Source organism: Leopardus geoffroyi, chromosome A2 (assembly GCF_018350155.1).
Source record: "Leopardus geoffroyi isolate Oge1 chromosome A2, O.geoffroyi_Oge1_pat1.0, whole genome shotgun sequence".
NCBI classification, from domain to species: Eukaryota; Metazoa; Chordata; class Mammalia; order Carnivora; family Felidae; genus Leopardus; species Leopardus geoffroyi.
The window spans coordinates 65651488-65665815 of record NC_059331.1 but is presented as its reverse complement, the minus strand read 5'-3'; the positions used below and the strand labels follow the sequence as shown (position 1 = coordinate 65665815).

Genomic DNA, 14328 nt, shown 5'->3' with positions numbered 1-14328 from the left:
TGTGAAAGAGGGGTTTTGGTGTTTTGGCTCAATTAGTGATGTGGCCGGAAAAAGGAAAAAACAGAAGATGCCGCCTTGGGGTCCTGCACGCGGTGAAACCCGGAGTCCCCTGCCCTGGCCAGGCCGTAAGCCTCCGCTAAAAAGGGCAAGCATGGTCTACAGTGGTCAGAAGGAAGGAAGTCAGCGGGGGCTGAGCACACTTGGGGCGTCCATGGGGCTGGACAAGCTCGGCTCAGGGAAACAACACGCGGGGCTGGGAGGCTGAGGCTGAACGGAGAGCAGGGGCGCCTGGGTGGCCCTGGCACCACACGGCCCAGAGGTGGTGCCCAGGGAGCAGGTTCCTTCTGCAGGTGGGCTGGGGGGGGGGGCACCTGCGTGGACAACCTCCGGGTGCATGCGCACAGGAAGACCTGGGAGGTCTGTGTGAGTGTTGTGTTTGTGAGCCCGCCATTTTGAATTCCACAACCCTGCAGAAGTCAATGGCACCAGTAATTGCCCCTGATGAAGCATTCATGACAGATGAATGGCCTTTATTTAAGCTGTTCCAACTCCTGGCCTGGAGCCCACCCAAAGGGTATGCACGAGTGCTACTCCACTCCCTTGAGAAAAGTCAACTGGAATGGGAGAGTCTTCATTTTCTTCATGATCTCCCTTGAAGGACACAGGTCGACCGGCCCAGTGAGTTCCCTGAAATAGCGGGTCTCCCCTAGTTTGTATGTCTTGTACTTTGCTCCACTGCACGGATGTTGTCTCTAAGCTAACCAGGGCTCCTGCTGACCGGCTGTCCCTACCCTGAATTCCTAACCCACGCCATCTGTTCCATTTTCTTGGAGCTGGAACTGCTCATATGCACCCTTATGTCTACGAAACGCTATGGTCTCCCTGAACGTAGGGATTATACTTACACGTATTTTGCAACTCCTTCCCCTACCACTCAGAAAAATGTCGAACTCAGTAAGGTACTGAATTGACCCGATTAAATATAGAACAAGAAGTGGACGTTCACGCGTTTCTTTGCCCCAGAACGCGCTGGCTCAGGCCTAACCCTGAAGCTCTTTCGTGGACTACGGACCGCGCATGGACAGGCGCTCCATTTTATTATTTAGTAAACGTGACTTATATATTAAGAGCTGATATCTTCAAATCTCGAGTCAAGAGTTACCTTCTCAGATGCTGTTTTAAATTAGGAACATTTAAAATATTATAGTTATATATTCTAGGGGTCTTCTATGTTATTAGTAACACAGCAGTCCCAAGAGAGACCCCAGACCCCTAAAGTAAGGCGGACTTCAGCGTGGGGACAAGTTTAGCACCGAAGAATTCAGAGAGGCCAGGCAACTCAGGGTCAACGGAGCCCAGAGGCTCCATCCACTGCCAAGCACTGAACGTACTCATGAATGATTAAAGCATTTTAATGCATAGATATAACGTGTACTGGTGGCAACCCCCCCCTCCCGCCCCCCCGACAAATGGGTTCTGTTTCCTCTTCGTTGCCTTTTCCCTTTTAGAAAGTGTCTTGGCATTTACCAGTAATGTAAAGGTTTGGTACTCAGAGTGTGCCTTTCCATTGTAAAGACACTCTGAAATTGTTCCTATGGTGTGAGTTTAGGCCACGTAAGCCTGGAGCCCTCAATATTTTAAATGGGGGAAAAAATGGGAGAGAGAAATAGACCCGCAACCAGTGACTAGCAAGCCAAAATCAAACGGAATAAAAATATTCATGACAGATGTGGAATGAGTGCGATGATGCTAAAATTTGAGGGGCGTCTGGGTGGCTCAGTTGGTTAAGTGTCTGACTCTTGGTTTCTGCTCAGGTCATGATCTCGGGGTTCATGGGTTTGAGCCCCGTATTGGGCTCTGTGCAGACAGCGTGGAGCCTGCTTGGGATTCTCTGCCTCCCTCTCTCTCTGCCTCTCTCTCTCCCTCTCTCTCACACACACGCAATAAATAAATAAGCATTTAAATGAAAATAAATAAATGAGTAGATAAATAAAATTTGAGATGAAGAGGAAATATATAGATGCTTCTGTGCTGCCTCGTAAAAAGTGATTTACAAAAACTTTTAAGCGTTTTTAAGCTAATAAAACCACTTATTATAACTTCCATCATTTAAAACATAAGGTTTTTTTTTTCTTGCCAAGATGCACGATTAGATCCTTTTAGGCCTTTAAATGAAGTCAGGGAGAGAGAAAAGAGAAAGAGTCTGAAAAAAGCATGAGTTACAAGCAGACTTACATCCTCCTCGGGTGACTAGGAACACAACAAGCCGGGAAAGAGAAGGTAGAGGGGGGTCAAACAGGTTGTATTTTTAATTTTCAAGATGGAAAAAAAAAGGAGGGGACGTGGGGTGAGGAGGGCAATCTCCACCCTGCCCACCAGGTGGCGGTGTTGGCCAAGAGCAGCTGGGCTGCTGTTTGGGTGGGGCCATCCTCAAGGACAACAGCCATCTGTGTGGAGGAGGAGGAGATTTACAATTTGGGTACGTGGGAGGGGGTGTGGAAGAAAGAGACCCGCATACCTTGTGAATCCATTTGCGTAAACAGAGAGGCATATATCAAAACATATATCATCTACCTTCTAAAATCTCCAAGTAGCATGGGTCTTTAAACGAGCCAGGTTTTACTTACTGAAGCCTTCACCAAAGGACCCGCTTCAACACTACAGCGTGCTTGCCCCTAAACCTTCCTCAGATTTCATGAAAACGTTCTGAAAAACCATAATGTATTTCCTTACTCTTAAGGGCATCTGACGTCTCAACATTGCAGCCATGTGACTGTTCCAATCCTAAAATTGACAAGACTTCTCTGTGCTAGCACTTTCCTGTTTGATGTAATTGTATGAACACACATACCCTCGTGCATATGCATGCATATAAAGACACATCCATACATATAGAGCTCGCAGAAGTCCATCTCTTAAGCTGTCGTTTTAAAGTTGGAATCACAGGGAGATCATCAGTAGAAGAAAGATCTCTATAACTTTTCTACACTGGAAAAGCTGTCAATTTCCACTCCGGGTTGTGAGAACAGGGTATGGTTATGTGGCCAGTGTTAAATCCTTCAGGTATCAAAGAGTTTTGATTACCAGGATGTCAGAAACTTACCTTTAACGTTACTGACACCTTTCGGGTTGAGCCCGGATCACTAATTGTTGCAGTACTAACAAGCACAACCTGTTTTCTGACGTTGCTTTAAAACAGGAGAGAATTTACTAAACACACGTTCTCAAGGCTTCAGTCCTGAGGGGGGCAACCCGTCTGTGCTCCTTTCAATATTCGGCTCCCTGTGCCTTTTTAAAAGCACACCGCATTCCTTAAAATACTCCTTCGGGGATGCTGCCCTAATCCGTCTACCGTTCACTGACTCCTAACAGCTAAAAATGAAATTAACATCTGCTTTTGGTTTACCAGCTCAGATCAGGAAGGTTCTGCAGGCACAGACTCCTAACTGTGTCCACTCAGGCAGCAAGGCACCGCAGACTAACGGCCTCAAAGCCCTGCCAGCGTGCTCTTCTCGGTTCTGAAATGAATACTTCAGAGCCACGGAAGGAGAGCGTGCGTCTTTCTCCGGTCCGACAAATTCGTAACAGTTATCATGAAAACACGCTGGGCTGTTTCATGGGGACAGGAAGTCAGGCCATTTTATCATCACACTCAATAAAAAGGAGATACTCATCACATGAATGGCAACACTGTTTACCAGCATGACTGGAGTAACAATTCAATCAGTACTATTGTTCCTTCTACCCTTACTGTTACTGCCACAACAAGAGGAACGTCCCATAGTGTATCTTCCAATGGTCTTAAACGCTCCATATGCACGTCCTTGTATCGGTGATGTCCCAGGTGGTTAATGAACAGGACGGTCAAGATGTAGCTCATTGGGTCAAGCATGAAGGAAGGTGGTATGGACACATGCATTCACAACATTCACGCCATGGAAATGGAGGATGAGGTGAACACGCGTTTGTTTTCTAGAAGCGAAGCATATACTTACGAGAGAAAGATTTGGGAATGAGTGCATGAAAATCCCTAAAGCCATCGGCCCCATATGTAACTGCAATAAAGAAGGAGAAAGAAAGCTGGCTTTTGACAGTGTTCACAAGATGCAGTCAGAGTTTAAAAGAAAGGGTCATTTTATTTCTTTTAAAAGAAAGCATGCTTGCTCGAAACCCACAGTTGGCTACTCGTCTGCCACTCTCAGCCTTCGTACAGGCCACTCAATGGTAACACGGTGCTGCTTTGGAGGCAGGACCACAGCGCATGGCGTGTTATCACCTAACCTCTGCTGTGCCAAACATCTTAGGGGCAGTAACGAAAGCAGTGTGCTGCTTAGCAGGCTGAGCGCATGGCAGATTTTCTTCATTCGGCTTTCAACATTTTCTTAGAAAGTGTTCGTAGAAAATCAGCAATGTTCACACCGCACCCTGAGTGGGGAAAAATTAGTGTTTTCCCCCACCTCAGAACGAGCTATCAATTTCTGTGGGTATTCCTTATCAGCCGCTCTCATAAATGTTATCAGCGCCTCAGATCTTCAAGTCCTTGCTCTGTGTTTGTAGGTCAGAGCTTCCCGACATGTGTCTGTGTCTGAAGGCTTAGCAGCTGCCACCCACGCGCACCCATGGAGGCACGCGTGGAGACACGTGTGTGCGCGCACACACGCACACGGAGTTTTCTCTCCAAGGGGGGCATCCCGACGTCTGTCAGCGTGGCGAGCGCAGCCTAGCTGCTAAATTAAACTCGTTGGAGCAGCCACCGAATTAGCAGAGGCAAGACGATGGTGTCCCCACAGGAAACTGACCTCCCGGACGTTGCTGGAACTCGTTTCAGCTTCCACACTCCTCTGACTACAGACCCTCTCCGTGCTTCCCGTGAAATATTGACTAAAATACTGGGATAATGGGCAAGCATCGTTGGAGAGAGACTCTCAAAGGTGTTCCTCGAAGTGACCACCTTAATCATTTCCTAGCAAACCCTCAGCCTCATTTACACTGTCCCTTGACGGTCTAAACCTCACAGAGACCGTCACTGTCACATGGCCCGCGTGGAACAGGCAGGTCAGCGGTGGCTTGCCCGGGCGCATGTGTGCTCGGTGTCCACAGCCAGCCAGCAAAATGAGGCCGATTTTTCAGCGGGCTCTGCACTGAGCTTCGACTCCCTGGGTCACCTTTTCCAATCTCTGGCTCTCTGTGTACTCTGAGGGGTACAACCATCTCAGGTAATGGGGGTATTTAAAGGGCAACGTATTGCCTTTTGAAAACGGGGGCATCACCATACGTGATAGAAGACAGATGAAAAGGCATCGCGGCCACATGCCCCGAGATATTGCTCGGATTGCTGCTTTGGGGCCTCAGCATGACGCGACTGGGAGGTCAGTTTCCCCGGGTGTCCTCTTAGGACACAGCTTGTCTGCATCATGATGCGACCACAATTCAGACGAGCTTTATCATGTCTGTCCTTCATATTTGATTCCCTAAAATGGACACCAAGTTTAAAAAACAGAACACGGCTGTAGCTACAGAGTTACTCTACTCCCCCCTTGGAAAGCTGAGCCGATAGGAGTTCGTGCTCACTCACGCACCACACGCGTTTGTGCACAACCGACTTCTCGGTTCAGAAGGACGTGGCCTCCTTATGGACGGTAATTATGCACAACAGGAGAATGTGGCACTCACCTTGTCCCGTCCTGTCCAGCCTGGTCCTATCCTATCTGGTCCTATCCTGTCCTGTTCTGTCCAGTCTGGTCCTGTCTTGTTCTGTCTGGTCCTGTCCTGACTGGTGCTGCCTGGTCCCGTCTTGTCCAGTCCAGTTCCGTCCTATGTCTGGCCTGTCAGGTCCTACCCTATTCTATTTCAGTCTATTTTCATGGAAGGCATTCACTGGGGGTTTTGTAAATGCCAGGTACTTGCAAAGAACTTTCCATAAACTGCCTTTTATCTTCACCACCGTCCTACGTGGCAGGAACTATCACTAGTTTATCAGAGAGGAGACTGGGGCTCTGCAGAAGTTCTGGAACCTGTCCTCCTGGAGGTTAGCATGTAAATGTGCAAATCTGAGACTGTATCTAATGAATGCATTACAGCCAGTATTCCAAACGCACATTCTCCCTGTGCAGGAAGGGCCTTTGAGAAGCTGTGTTTTCTCTTCCATGGTGCTTGAGAGGCATCAGGAAGGGTGTTACCACTGCTGCACACGCACGTTCACACTTAGGTGTGCGCGCGCACACACACACATACTACCTGCCCATGGGAGTCACAGTGCATTGATCAATAGTCCCCCGCAAGATGAAATGAGTTAACAACGAGCGATTTGGAAAGCGCGGACCCCCTGGCACTGCCCTCCGTGTGGCTTCCCCACCCCAGCTCATCTGGGCCCCGTCACAGTGTCTCATGAGTCCCTCTCCTTCCCTGAGCAGGCTGGTCCAGGGGTCATGCAATCAGATGGTGCTCAGATGGGCCACAAAACCCTCCTTCTCACTCATGCGGGCAGATGTCTTACAGGCGCAGACCCTGTCCTGCCCCTTATCTCAGTGCTGCTCGTAAGCCTAACACTCGTGGCAAAGCAGACCTTCTCGATGGTGCTAGAAGCCCGTGGGAGCCGGGAAGTGATTACCTCCCGATGGGCTTTCAGGCCCGTCTTCGGTTCCTTAGTAAATTCCACCCCAAACTTTAGGCCGTTGTTTTACAAAAGGGTACAGATTTAAAAAAAAAAAGAAAAAAAGACTCCATGTATCTTAAATTTTCTGAATGTCACAAAACACATTTGTCTTGTCAAGAACAAACTGAGTTCATTTGGTTACGAGTTTTCAATTCGCCACATTGTCACTAATATTTTCAAAGAAAACGCTGTGGGTGCCTCAGATTCTGAATTCTATTCGGACTGCCAAATTGACGAACGTCCTGGAAAAACAGATTAAACACAAACCACACTTCTCAGTTTGCGTTGGGTCGTGCCCATAAACTTCTCATGATGTTGTCAGTTCGGGGAGACATTAAGACAGACCTGAGATCTTCAAAACTGGAGGAGGAAGTCGGCTCTACTTTCTAGCCAAAGGACACTGACAATTTTCTGGGGAGAGTAAACACGTTTAGATTTGTATTTAGAATTCAGAAATACGCCGGAGTCTGACTTTTATACGTACTCTTCCAATCACATTAGCCTGTTGGGCACGGTCGGATCATTAGTGTGCTATTCACTGGTGTCAGTGTGGTTTGCAGTGACCTTTGCAAGGCTTACACATCTAGCGTTTCCTGTCCCTGCGCCAGCCAGAAGGTCCCCGATCGGGACGGTAAAGAGAGGCAAAGGGCAGGACCGGGTGACCATCACTGGAGCGCAAACAGCATGGCCGTGCTCCCGCTAGAGAACTAGTTAACCTGAACAGGTAATTCTCTTGACATTTGTCCATACCTACGCATTCCCAGGATGGATATTTGTTTCTTAGCCCTCCAGGTTCTACCAGGGGAGGAGAGGGTGCCAGCTGATGTCTCCTGACTGCTCCAGCCTTACGGAAGAGGGGGCTGAACTGCAGACAAGCTTACAGTCTGACCCACGGATGGAGAGCCGGGGGCGGGCGCTGGTGTGAGCTCAAACCACCTTCTTTCCAGGCTTTGAGGGCGCTGGGGCTCAGGTGATGGGTGTCTCACTCAGCCCTGTCCCCTGCATGGCCCCAGCCATATGCCACGCACCAATGGGCACACAAAATGTTTGTAAAAGAAGGCAGCAGACATGCACCAAGCCCTCCCGGCTGTGGGAACTCACCTGGGCTCTGTCACCGCCTGGCTACCCAAATCCAAACTCAAGGGCTTTCTCCAGACCCAGCTAGCCTTCTTCTATCCCGCCTGTGCCCACGGCACTCGGTTCTGGATTCCCCAAGTTCTAGCGCATGTGGGGGTCTCACCTCCACCCTGACCTTCCCGCCCACTTCTCCCGAGCTTCTGCAGGCTTTTCTCTTCCTGCTTTCCAGTCACGTCCCTTCCCTGCACCGCCACCCAGCCAAGGCTGCCTCAGCCTTTGCCACATCCTGCCAGCACTTCCTGTCACCGCCTGGCACGGAGGTGGGTATACATCCTGTGGTCCTTGCCTTCGGGCCCCTCTTCTGGTCGATCTTGCCCGCTGCCCTGAGACGGTCATGCTAAAGCCTGCCTTTCTCCACTCACGTCCACTCCCCAAACTTCCACTGGTCTGCAAAGGTACTGTGAGGCCAAGATCCTGAGTCCTGGGTCTAGGTCCCTCCAGGACCGGTCAGCAGTGACAGTGACTCTCCCAGTCCATCATCCCATTCAGATCATCAAAGGCACGCGCCTGACGGAAACACACAAGGAAAATCAAACCCGCCTCATTTGCAGATACCTTCACTCAGCTGTGCGTATAATTACCTCCTAACTAAAGAGGGAGATGCAGAATCCGAAGCAGGCTCCAGGCTCCGAGCTGTCAGCACAGAGCCCGACGCGGGGCTCAAACCCACAAACTGCGAGCCCGTGACCCGAGCCGCCCAGGCGCCCCCTGAGCCCAACTTCTGTGCCCAGATTAAGAGGCTACCAGTATTTTCTTCCCTTCCTCCTGCACCTCGCCTACAGTGTTCAAGGTACTCATCACGGGACTGCTGAGTCAACAGACTTTACTATTACTTTCTGAAGACAGCCATCCGATCACGTAAACGTTTTCAGAAGTTCATGCACCTCCAGGGAGAAGCTGCCAAGTATGTGGCAGAAAGCACTGTGTTTCCTGGGTTGGTTATGCGTGAGGCTCCCGGGGCACCCGGTGTATCGGGGAGCAAGCTAGGAACGGGGGAGATCGCTCTTGCCGGGGTTTGTTCCAGGCTGGACCCTCCTGCAGTTCACGTAACCGAGCACGGGCGGACTGGCTTTCACTCTGGATGGGTCGCTGGGCTCCTGCTGTGTGCTATCAACTCATGGGGGGGGGTGTGTGTGGCTCCTGGACAGTGGGGTGCAGGGGGCTTCAGGTCAGAGGCGTGACTGGCACTGGGCCCTGCCTCCCATCAGCTGTGCGGACCGAGCGCTCAACGCGACCAACTCCGAGCCTCGGTTTCCTCACCCGCCAAGTGGGAATAATTGTTTCTATTCTGTCTGGTTCACGTGAAGATTCAGGCACTTGGTGGGCCGTAGCTTTTTTTCTCGGTGGAAAGACACCGGCTGATAAAGAGAGACGCGTATCTCGTCAACAAATATTCAGGGCTTCTGGGATCAGCCGTGGCCCACTGACAGGTGCCAATGCAGAAAACCAACGCTTTGTGGGACCTGCCGTGACCAGGACAGATGTCCTTAGAGAAACTGCTCTTGGCACCTTGGAATTTTGAGTCTACACAGGCTTTCGTCCCAAATACTCCTGCTGGGTGCTCCCGCCTGTCTGGGAAGCACCCTGACCGTGTTTCAGGCGAACTGCCAGGTGGTGGGACAATTCTGGTTGCTTCTATTGGGACCTGACTGCGATGGGCTGAAGTCCACTTTGCTTTACTTCAAATTGCGGCGGTCAGAGCTGCCTTCCGGAGCAGATGGCACACAGAGCTGACCACCGGAGGAAAAGCCAGCTTCCGAACCTCTCTCCCTGCACACGGCACAGCCGGGGACCTCTCCTACTGTGGTTGATGTTTTCTGAATACACTTGTAATGCCGCACAGTGAGCTAAGTAGGAGAGAGAAAAGCTGACTCACAGACCTGTAGTTTAGAAAGGGGAAAACAGGAAGCAAAGACTTTCTTTCCGAAGGGTCCAAGGGAGAATATGGCAGGTTCAGGCACCACGATTCTGTTGATGGGATGCTCCGTCAGAGTCGCCGCTTTGGTGACCCCGCAGCCTCCCATCACCCACCCTCTCGGACACAGTTCATCACAACCTGGGGATGAAACACTCACCAGACTCAAGGACAGTTGAGCGATAGTTATGTCCTCCTTGCTTTTTCATTTTTTTTTTAATGAAAAAGTAACTTTTTTTGGTAAAAATAAGATTTGCTTCTTCTTTTTTAAATGTTTATGTATTTTGAGAGAGAGAGAGCGAGCACACAAGTAAGGGAGGGGCAGAGAGAGGGAGAGAGAGAGAATCTCAAGCAGGCTCCACACTGTCAGCGCAAAGCCCAACACAGGGCTCGAACTTACGCCCCTGAGATCATGACCTGAGCTGAAATCAAGAGTCGGACGCTCAACCGACTGAGCCCCCCGGGCGCCCCAAGATTTGCCTGTCCTGAAGACAGCGGGTATACACAAGGGTCAAGATGAAATTTTCTGAAATTCACCTCCAAGCCCTATAACAAATCTAGAGAAATCATGAAGGGGAGAAAGTGGGGAGGTGGTGATAAGAACACAATGTGAGAGTGTGACCCAGGCTTACAAAGGGAGAAGGAAAGGGTCACCTTGGGGCCCGGAAGAAGGGCTTGAAGGAGGTAGGAGGAGGTGCACCAATACTGACATGCCAGGAGGGTCCCGCCGCAAGCCAGGGGATGAGTGAGTGTTTGGGCCCCGGGCAGAAGTGATGACGCGAATGTCCTTTCCCCTCCCGAATCTCACAGGGAGGGATGTTTGTATCACACAGGCCAAAACAGGAAGGGAGGGACATTCTACAAAGCAGCCGTGCCAACGGGCGGTGGTGGCCACCCAGGTGTCTCCCTGGCCAGTGGATGCGTCCAGGTCCGGGCAAGGACAGGGACACCAGGCGTCCATCAGCCGTCCAGGCATGCGCTCCAGCGGACCTGGCCGCACACGTGTTCACGTGTGGTTTTGCCGCTGACACGGTCTTACTGAACCCTCACTGCCAGGCGGGAGGAGAGCACGGCACCGAAATGAGGTTCTGCAGAGTAAAGCAAACAACCGCCACTGATTGTCCCCAAGGGTGGTCGGTGCGGGGGCCTTGAACGCAGCGGGGAGACGGCAGGGGACACTGCTGCCGGCCGAGAAAGGGGGAAGGGCTGAGGAGGACAGAATCAGCACTGTCGCCTTCCTCCAGGTGCAGACACGGCCCCCCACCAGGCTCGGCAAACACTCTTGGCCATTCCCTCCCTTCCCCGCGGCTGGCACCGTGTCAAGCCCCAAAGATTCCAGGAGCCCGGGCTCTGCTTCAAGGAGGCCACAGATAAAGTAATCTTCCCCGGGACACCCAGAGGGTGGGTCCCCTGCTGGCCCTCCCTTCCAGAAGCTCTGAGGGGTCCCTGCCAGAATTCCAAGCAACAGGTGACTCAGCAAAGGCACAGGAGGGTCGGGAAGAGCGGCTCGGGGGCTGGTGAGCCCCGGGGTGCGGAAGCAGGCTGGCTGTCGTCAGATGGGCGCTGGTCCCTACGGGCAGTGCTCGCGGGTTCCTCCTCGGGGGCGCCCGGCGGGCCAGCATGCTGCAGGGGCAGCGAGGGATCTCATTCCTGCCTTTCCCCCTTCTTCCTGTCCTCCGCCCCCAAACACACTTCTCAGGCAGTGAGCCTGGGGCCGGGGTGTTGTGGGCAGGAAGTGCGAGACACCTTCGCCACCTGCAGAGGAAGACGGGGGTCGAAGGTGGCCAGGGCTGAGGTGTGCAGGTGGGGCGGACGCATCTGGCCTGCGCGCCGGGGTGCACGTGTGTGTGTATGTGCACGCGCCAATGGCACAAGGGTCACTCTTCTTGCACACACACTTACAAAGGCAGCTCGGAGACCCGAAGCTAGAGTGCCCGTCACCCACGGTGACTTTTAAGGTCAGAGACAGCAACGCAGGACGGGGGGGGCAGCAGTCCCTGTGGCCCTTGTTACTCAGGGGCACGTCCGGTGTGCCAGCCCAGCGAGCAGGCTGCGGACAGAGGATCGGGAGTCACACCCGAGCCCCTGCCGTGTTTGGGACCCACGAAGCTCCTGCTCCTTCTGTTTCTGGGCCAGCAAGCAAAGCACTCCCCTGGGGACCCGGGGGGTGTGGCGGTCCGGACCTCCCATCTGGATGGGAAACTCACACAGAGGCGGTGGGAAGGCACAAGGCAAGTGATGTGGCTACCTTAAGTCTTTCGTAAGTAGCATTAACTTACTGCGAAGGTCGAGATCCTTTGCAGGCTAGGATTATTTTTTTATTATTTAAAAAATGTTTTTAATGTTTATTTTTGAGAGAGAGAGAGAGGCAAAGCACGATCAAGGGAGAGGCAGAGAGAGGGAGACACAGAATCAGAAGCAGGCTCCAGGCTCCGAGCTGTTAGCACAGAGCCCGACACGGGGCTTGAACTCACGAACCACAAGGTCATGACCTGAGCGGAAGTCGACCGCTTAACTGACTGAGCCACCCAGGTGCCCTGAGGAGTGCCCTACTGTCTTTTTTTTTTTTTTAATTTGTTTTTAATGCTTATTTATTATTGAAAGACAGAGGGTCAGAGCGTGAGCAGGGGAGGGGCAGAGGGAGAGGGAGACACAGAATCCGAAGCAGGATCCAGGCTCGGAGCTGTCAGCACAGAGCCCGACGCGGGGCTCGAACCCACGAACTGTGAGATCATGACCTGAGCTGAAGTCGGACGCTTCATCGACAGAGCCCCCCAGGCGCCCCTCCTAAGGGATTCTTGAAAGCTCCCCCTTCCCTGCCCCCTTCTCCTTGATCTCTCTCTCTCCCTCATTATTTCCTAACTTTTAGCACTAGGCTCCGTGACCACTAAGCATATAGTGCTTTATCAGTGCTCACAAGGACGTCTTGGGATATTATCATCAGTGCTGGTCCCAGGGCTCGGGCTCTGACCACCCGGAGGGGAGGCGGAGGTAGGTTTGCGAAGGACCTGCCTGCACCCTCCTTCCCCCACCCCTGGCCCCAGAGGTCTTGAGAGACCATCACCAAGTCTCAGTCCCCTCCCATCTGCCACCGGACTCAAAGGTCCCGTCCCGTCCCCACACACCGGGAGGGCAGAAGGGCAGTGAGCCACAGAGCAGAGATGCCGGAGGCCCCACGGTGTCCCTCTGGGATTCGCTCATTACTCAGTTCATTACTCATTACTCCTGCTTCCCGGCACCTCGGCCAAAACTGCACAGGTCTTGGGAAGAACCTTCGAAGATCAGGCTGTCTTCCTGGTAGATGTCAGCCGCTTCTCAGGATTCGAGTGTCTCAGAAAGTCCTGGGCTTCACTTAAGCGAGTTTCTTTGAACCGAGAGGGGTTCCTCCCTTCCCCTCCACTCTGTCGTTTTATGATTCAACACTGTTTACCCAGAAGCACATGGAAAGGACCAGCGCAGGCCATGCTGGCTCCCACACCACATCCAAGCGACTACACAAGCAAGGTCCACGTCGAGGCTGCTCGGCCCCCGCGGCTGACCCCGTGCCCTCGTGAGCGGCTACCGCGTGCCCGCCGCCATGTGGCACGCTCTGCATACGACAGCGCTTCCGATCTTGAAGCAGCCCCGTGTGGCAACTGCGACCTTAGTTTACAAAGGAGGGAAATCGGGCCCCAGAGGCCACCTGCTGGGACAGGGCAGAGCAGGGACTGGAATCCACACACTTCACCCCAGAACTCGTCTTTGTCACTCCAAGGCTGCCCTGTGTGCCCACCTGCTTTGGGAGTCAAACACATCACAGCGACCAAGATCAGAATGCCTGGGTGGGGCGAACCCTCCTGGATAGCAGTTCAGGAGCTTACGACAGGAGGCCGCTGGACGGAGCCACCCTGCACGGCCCTGGAGGGCAGAACCACCCCGCACGGCCCTGGAGGAGAGAGCCACCCTGCACGGCCCTGAAGGACGGAGCCACCCTGCACAACTTCGAAGGACAGAGCCACCCTGCACGGCCCTGGAGGATGGAGCCACCCTGCACAACTTCGAAGGACAGAGCCACCCTGCATGGCCCTGGAGGACAGAGCCACTCTGCACGGCCCTGGAGGACGGAGCCACCCTGCACAACCTCGAAAGGCAGAACCATCCTGCACAGCCCTGGAGGACGGAGCCACCCTGCACGCCCTCAGAGGACCGGTGTATGTTCCAGACACTGCATGCTTTGGGTGCAAAGCCCCGAGTGGGTCACAAGAGCCATCTCTGGGGGAAGACACGGTCTCTGGCTGCAGGAACGTGAGGGTGAGCAGAGAAAGGCCCACGCGAAACCCCAGCCCTGCCCCCAGGGAGTAGAGCGTGAGAGGAAGTCCTCGTTCTCAGGGAGATGGTTGTGTCCACCGTGGGGACAGCGTGGTGGGAGAGGGGACACAGGTCTGGCTTCCAGGAAGGGCAGCAATGCAGGGATGGCGGTGTGTGTGTGACGGGTGGTCCTCCCCACTGCCCAGACCGTGGGGCTGCAGAGGGGGACGATGGGGCAGCCGAGATGAAGTCGGGGGTCCCTTGGGGGAACGGGGTCAAGGTCAGGATGGAGGTGGCCAGGGGCAGGGGGACTCCGGGCAGAGGACACTGTCCC

The 14328-nt window shown here is 53.1% G+C and overlaps 1 protein-coding gene across 20 annotated transcripts in view; it reads right to left on the bottom strand.

Moving 5' to 3' along the window:
* The window catches only part of IKZF1 (IKAROS family zinc finger 1), a 100048-nt gene that overhangs the window by 32346 nt on the left and 53374 nt on the right, over positions 1-14328 (bottom strand). For 12 of the 20 annotated variants that reach the window (XM_045494266.1, XM_045494264.1, XM_045494262.1 and 9 more), the window contains one exon: positions 3996-4055. The exons of the other annotated variants lie outside the window; for them this stretch is intronic. In XM_045494266.1, coding sequence (XP_045350222.1) covers positions 3996-4055 — 60 coding nt within the window. The remainder of the gene's footprint in view (positions 1-3995; positions 4056-14328) is intronic. 20 annotated transcript variants of the gene reach the window in all.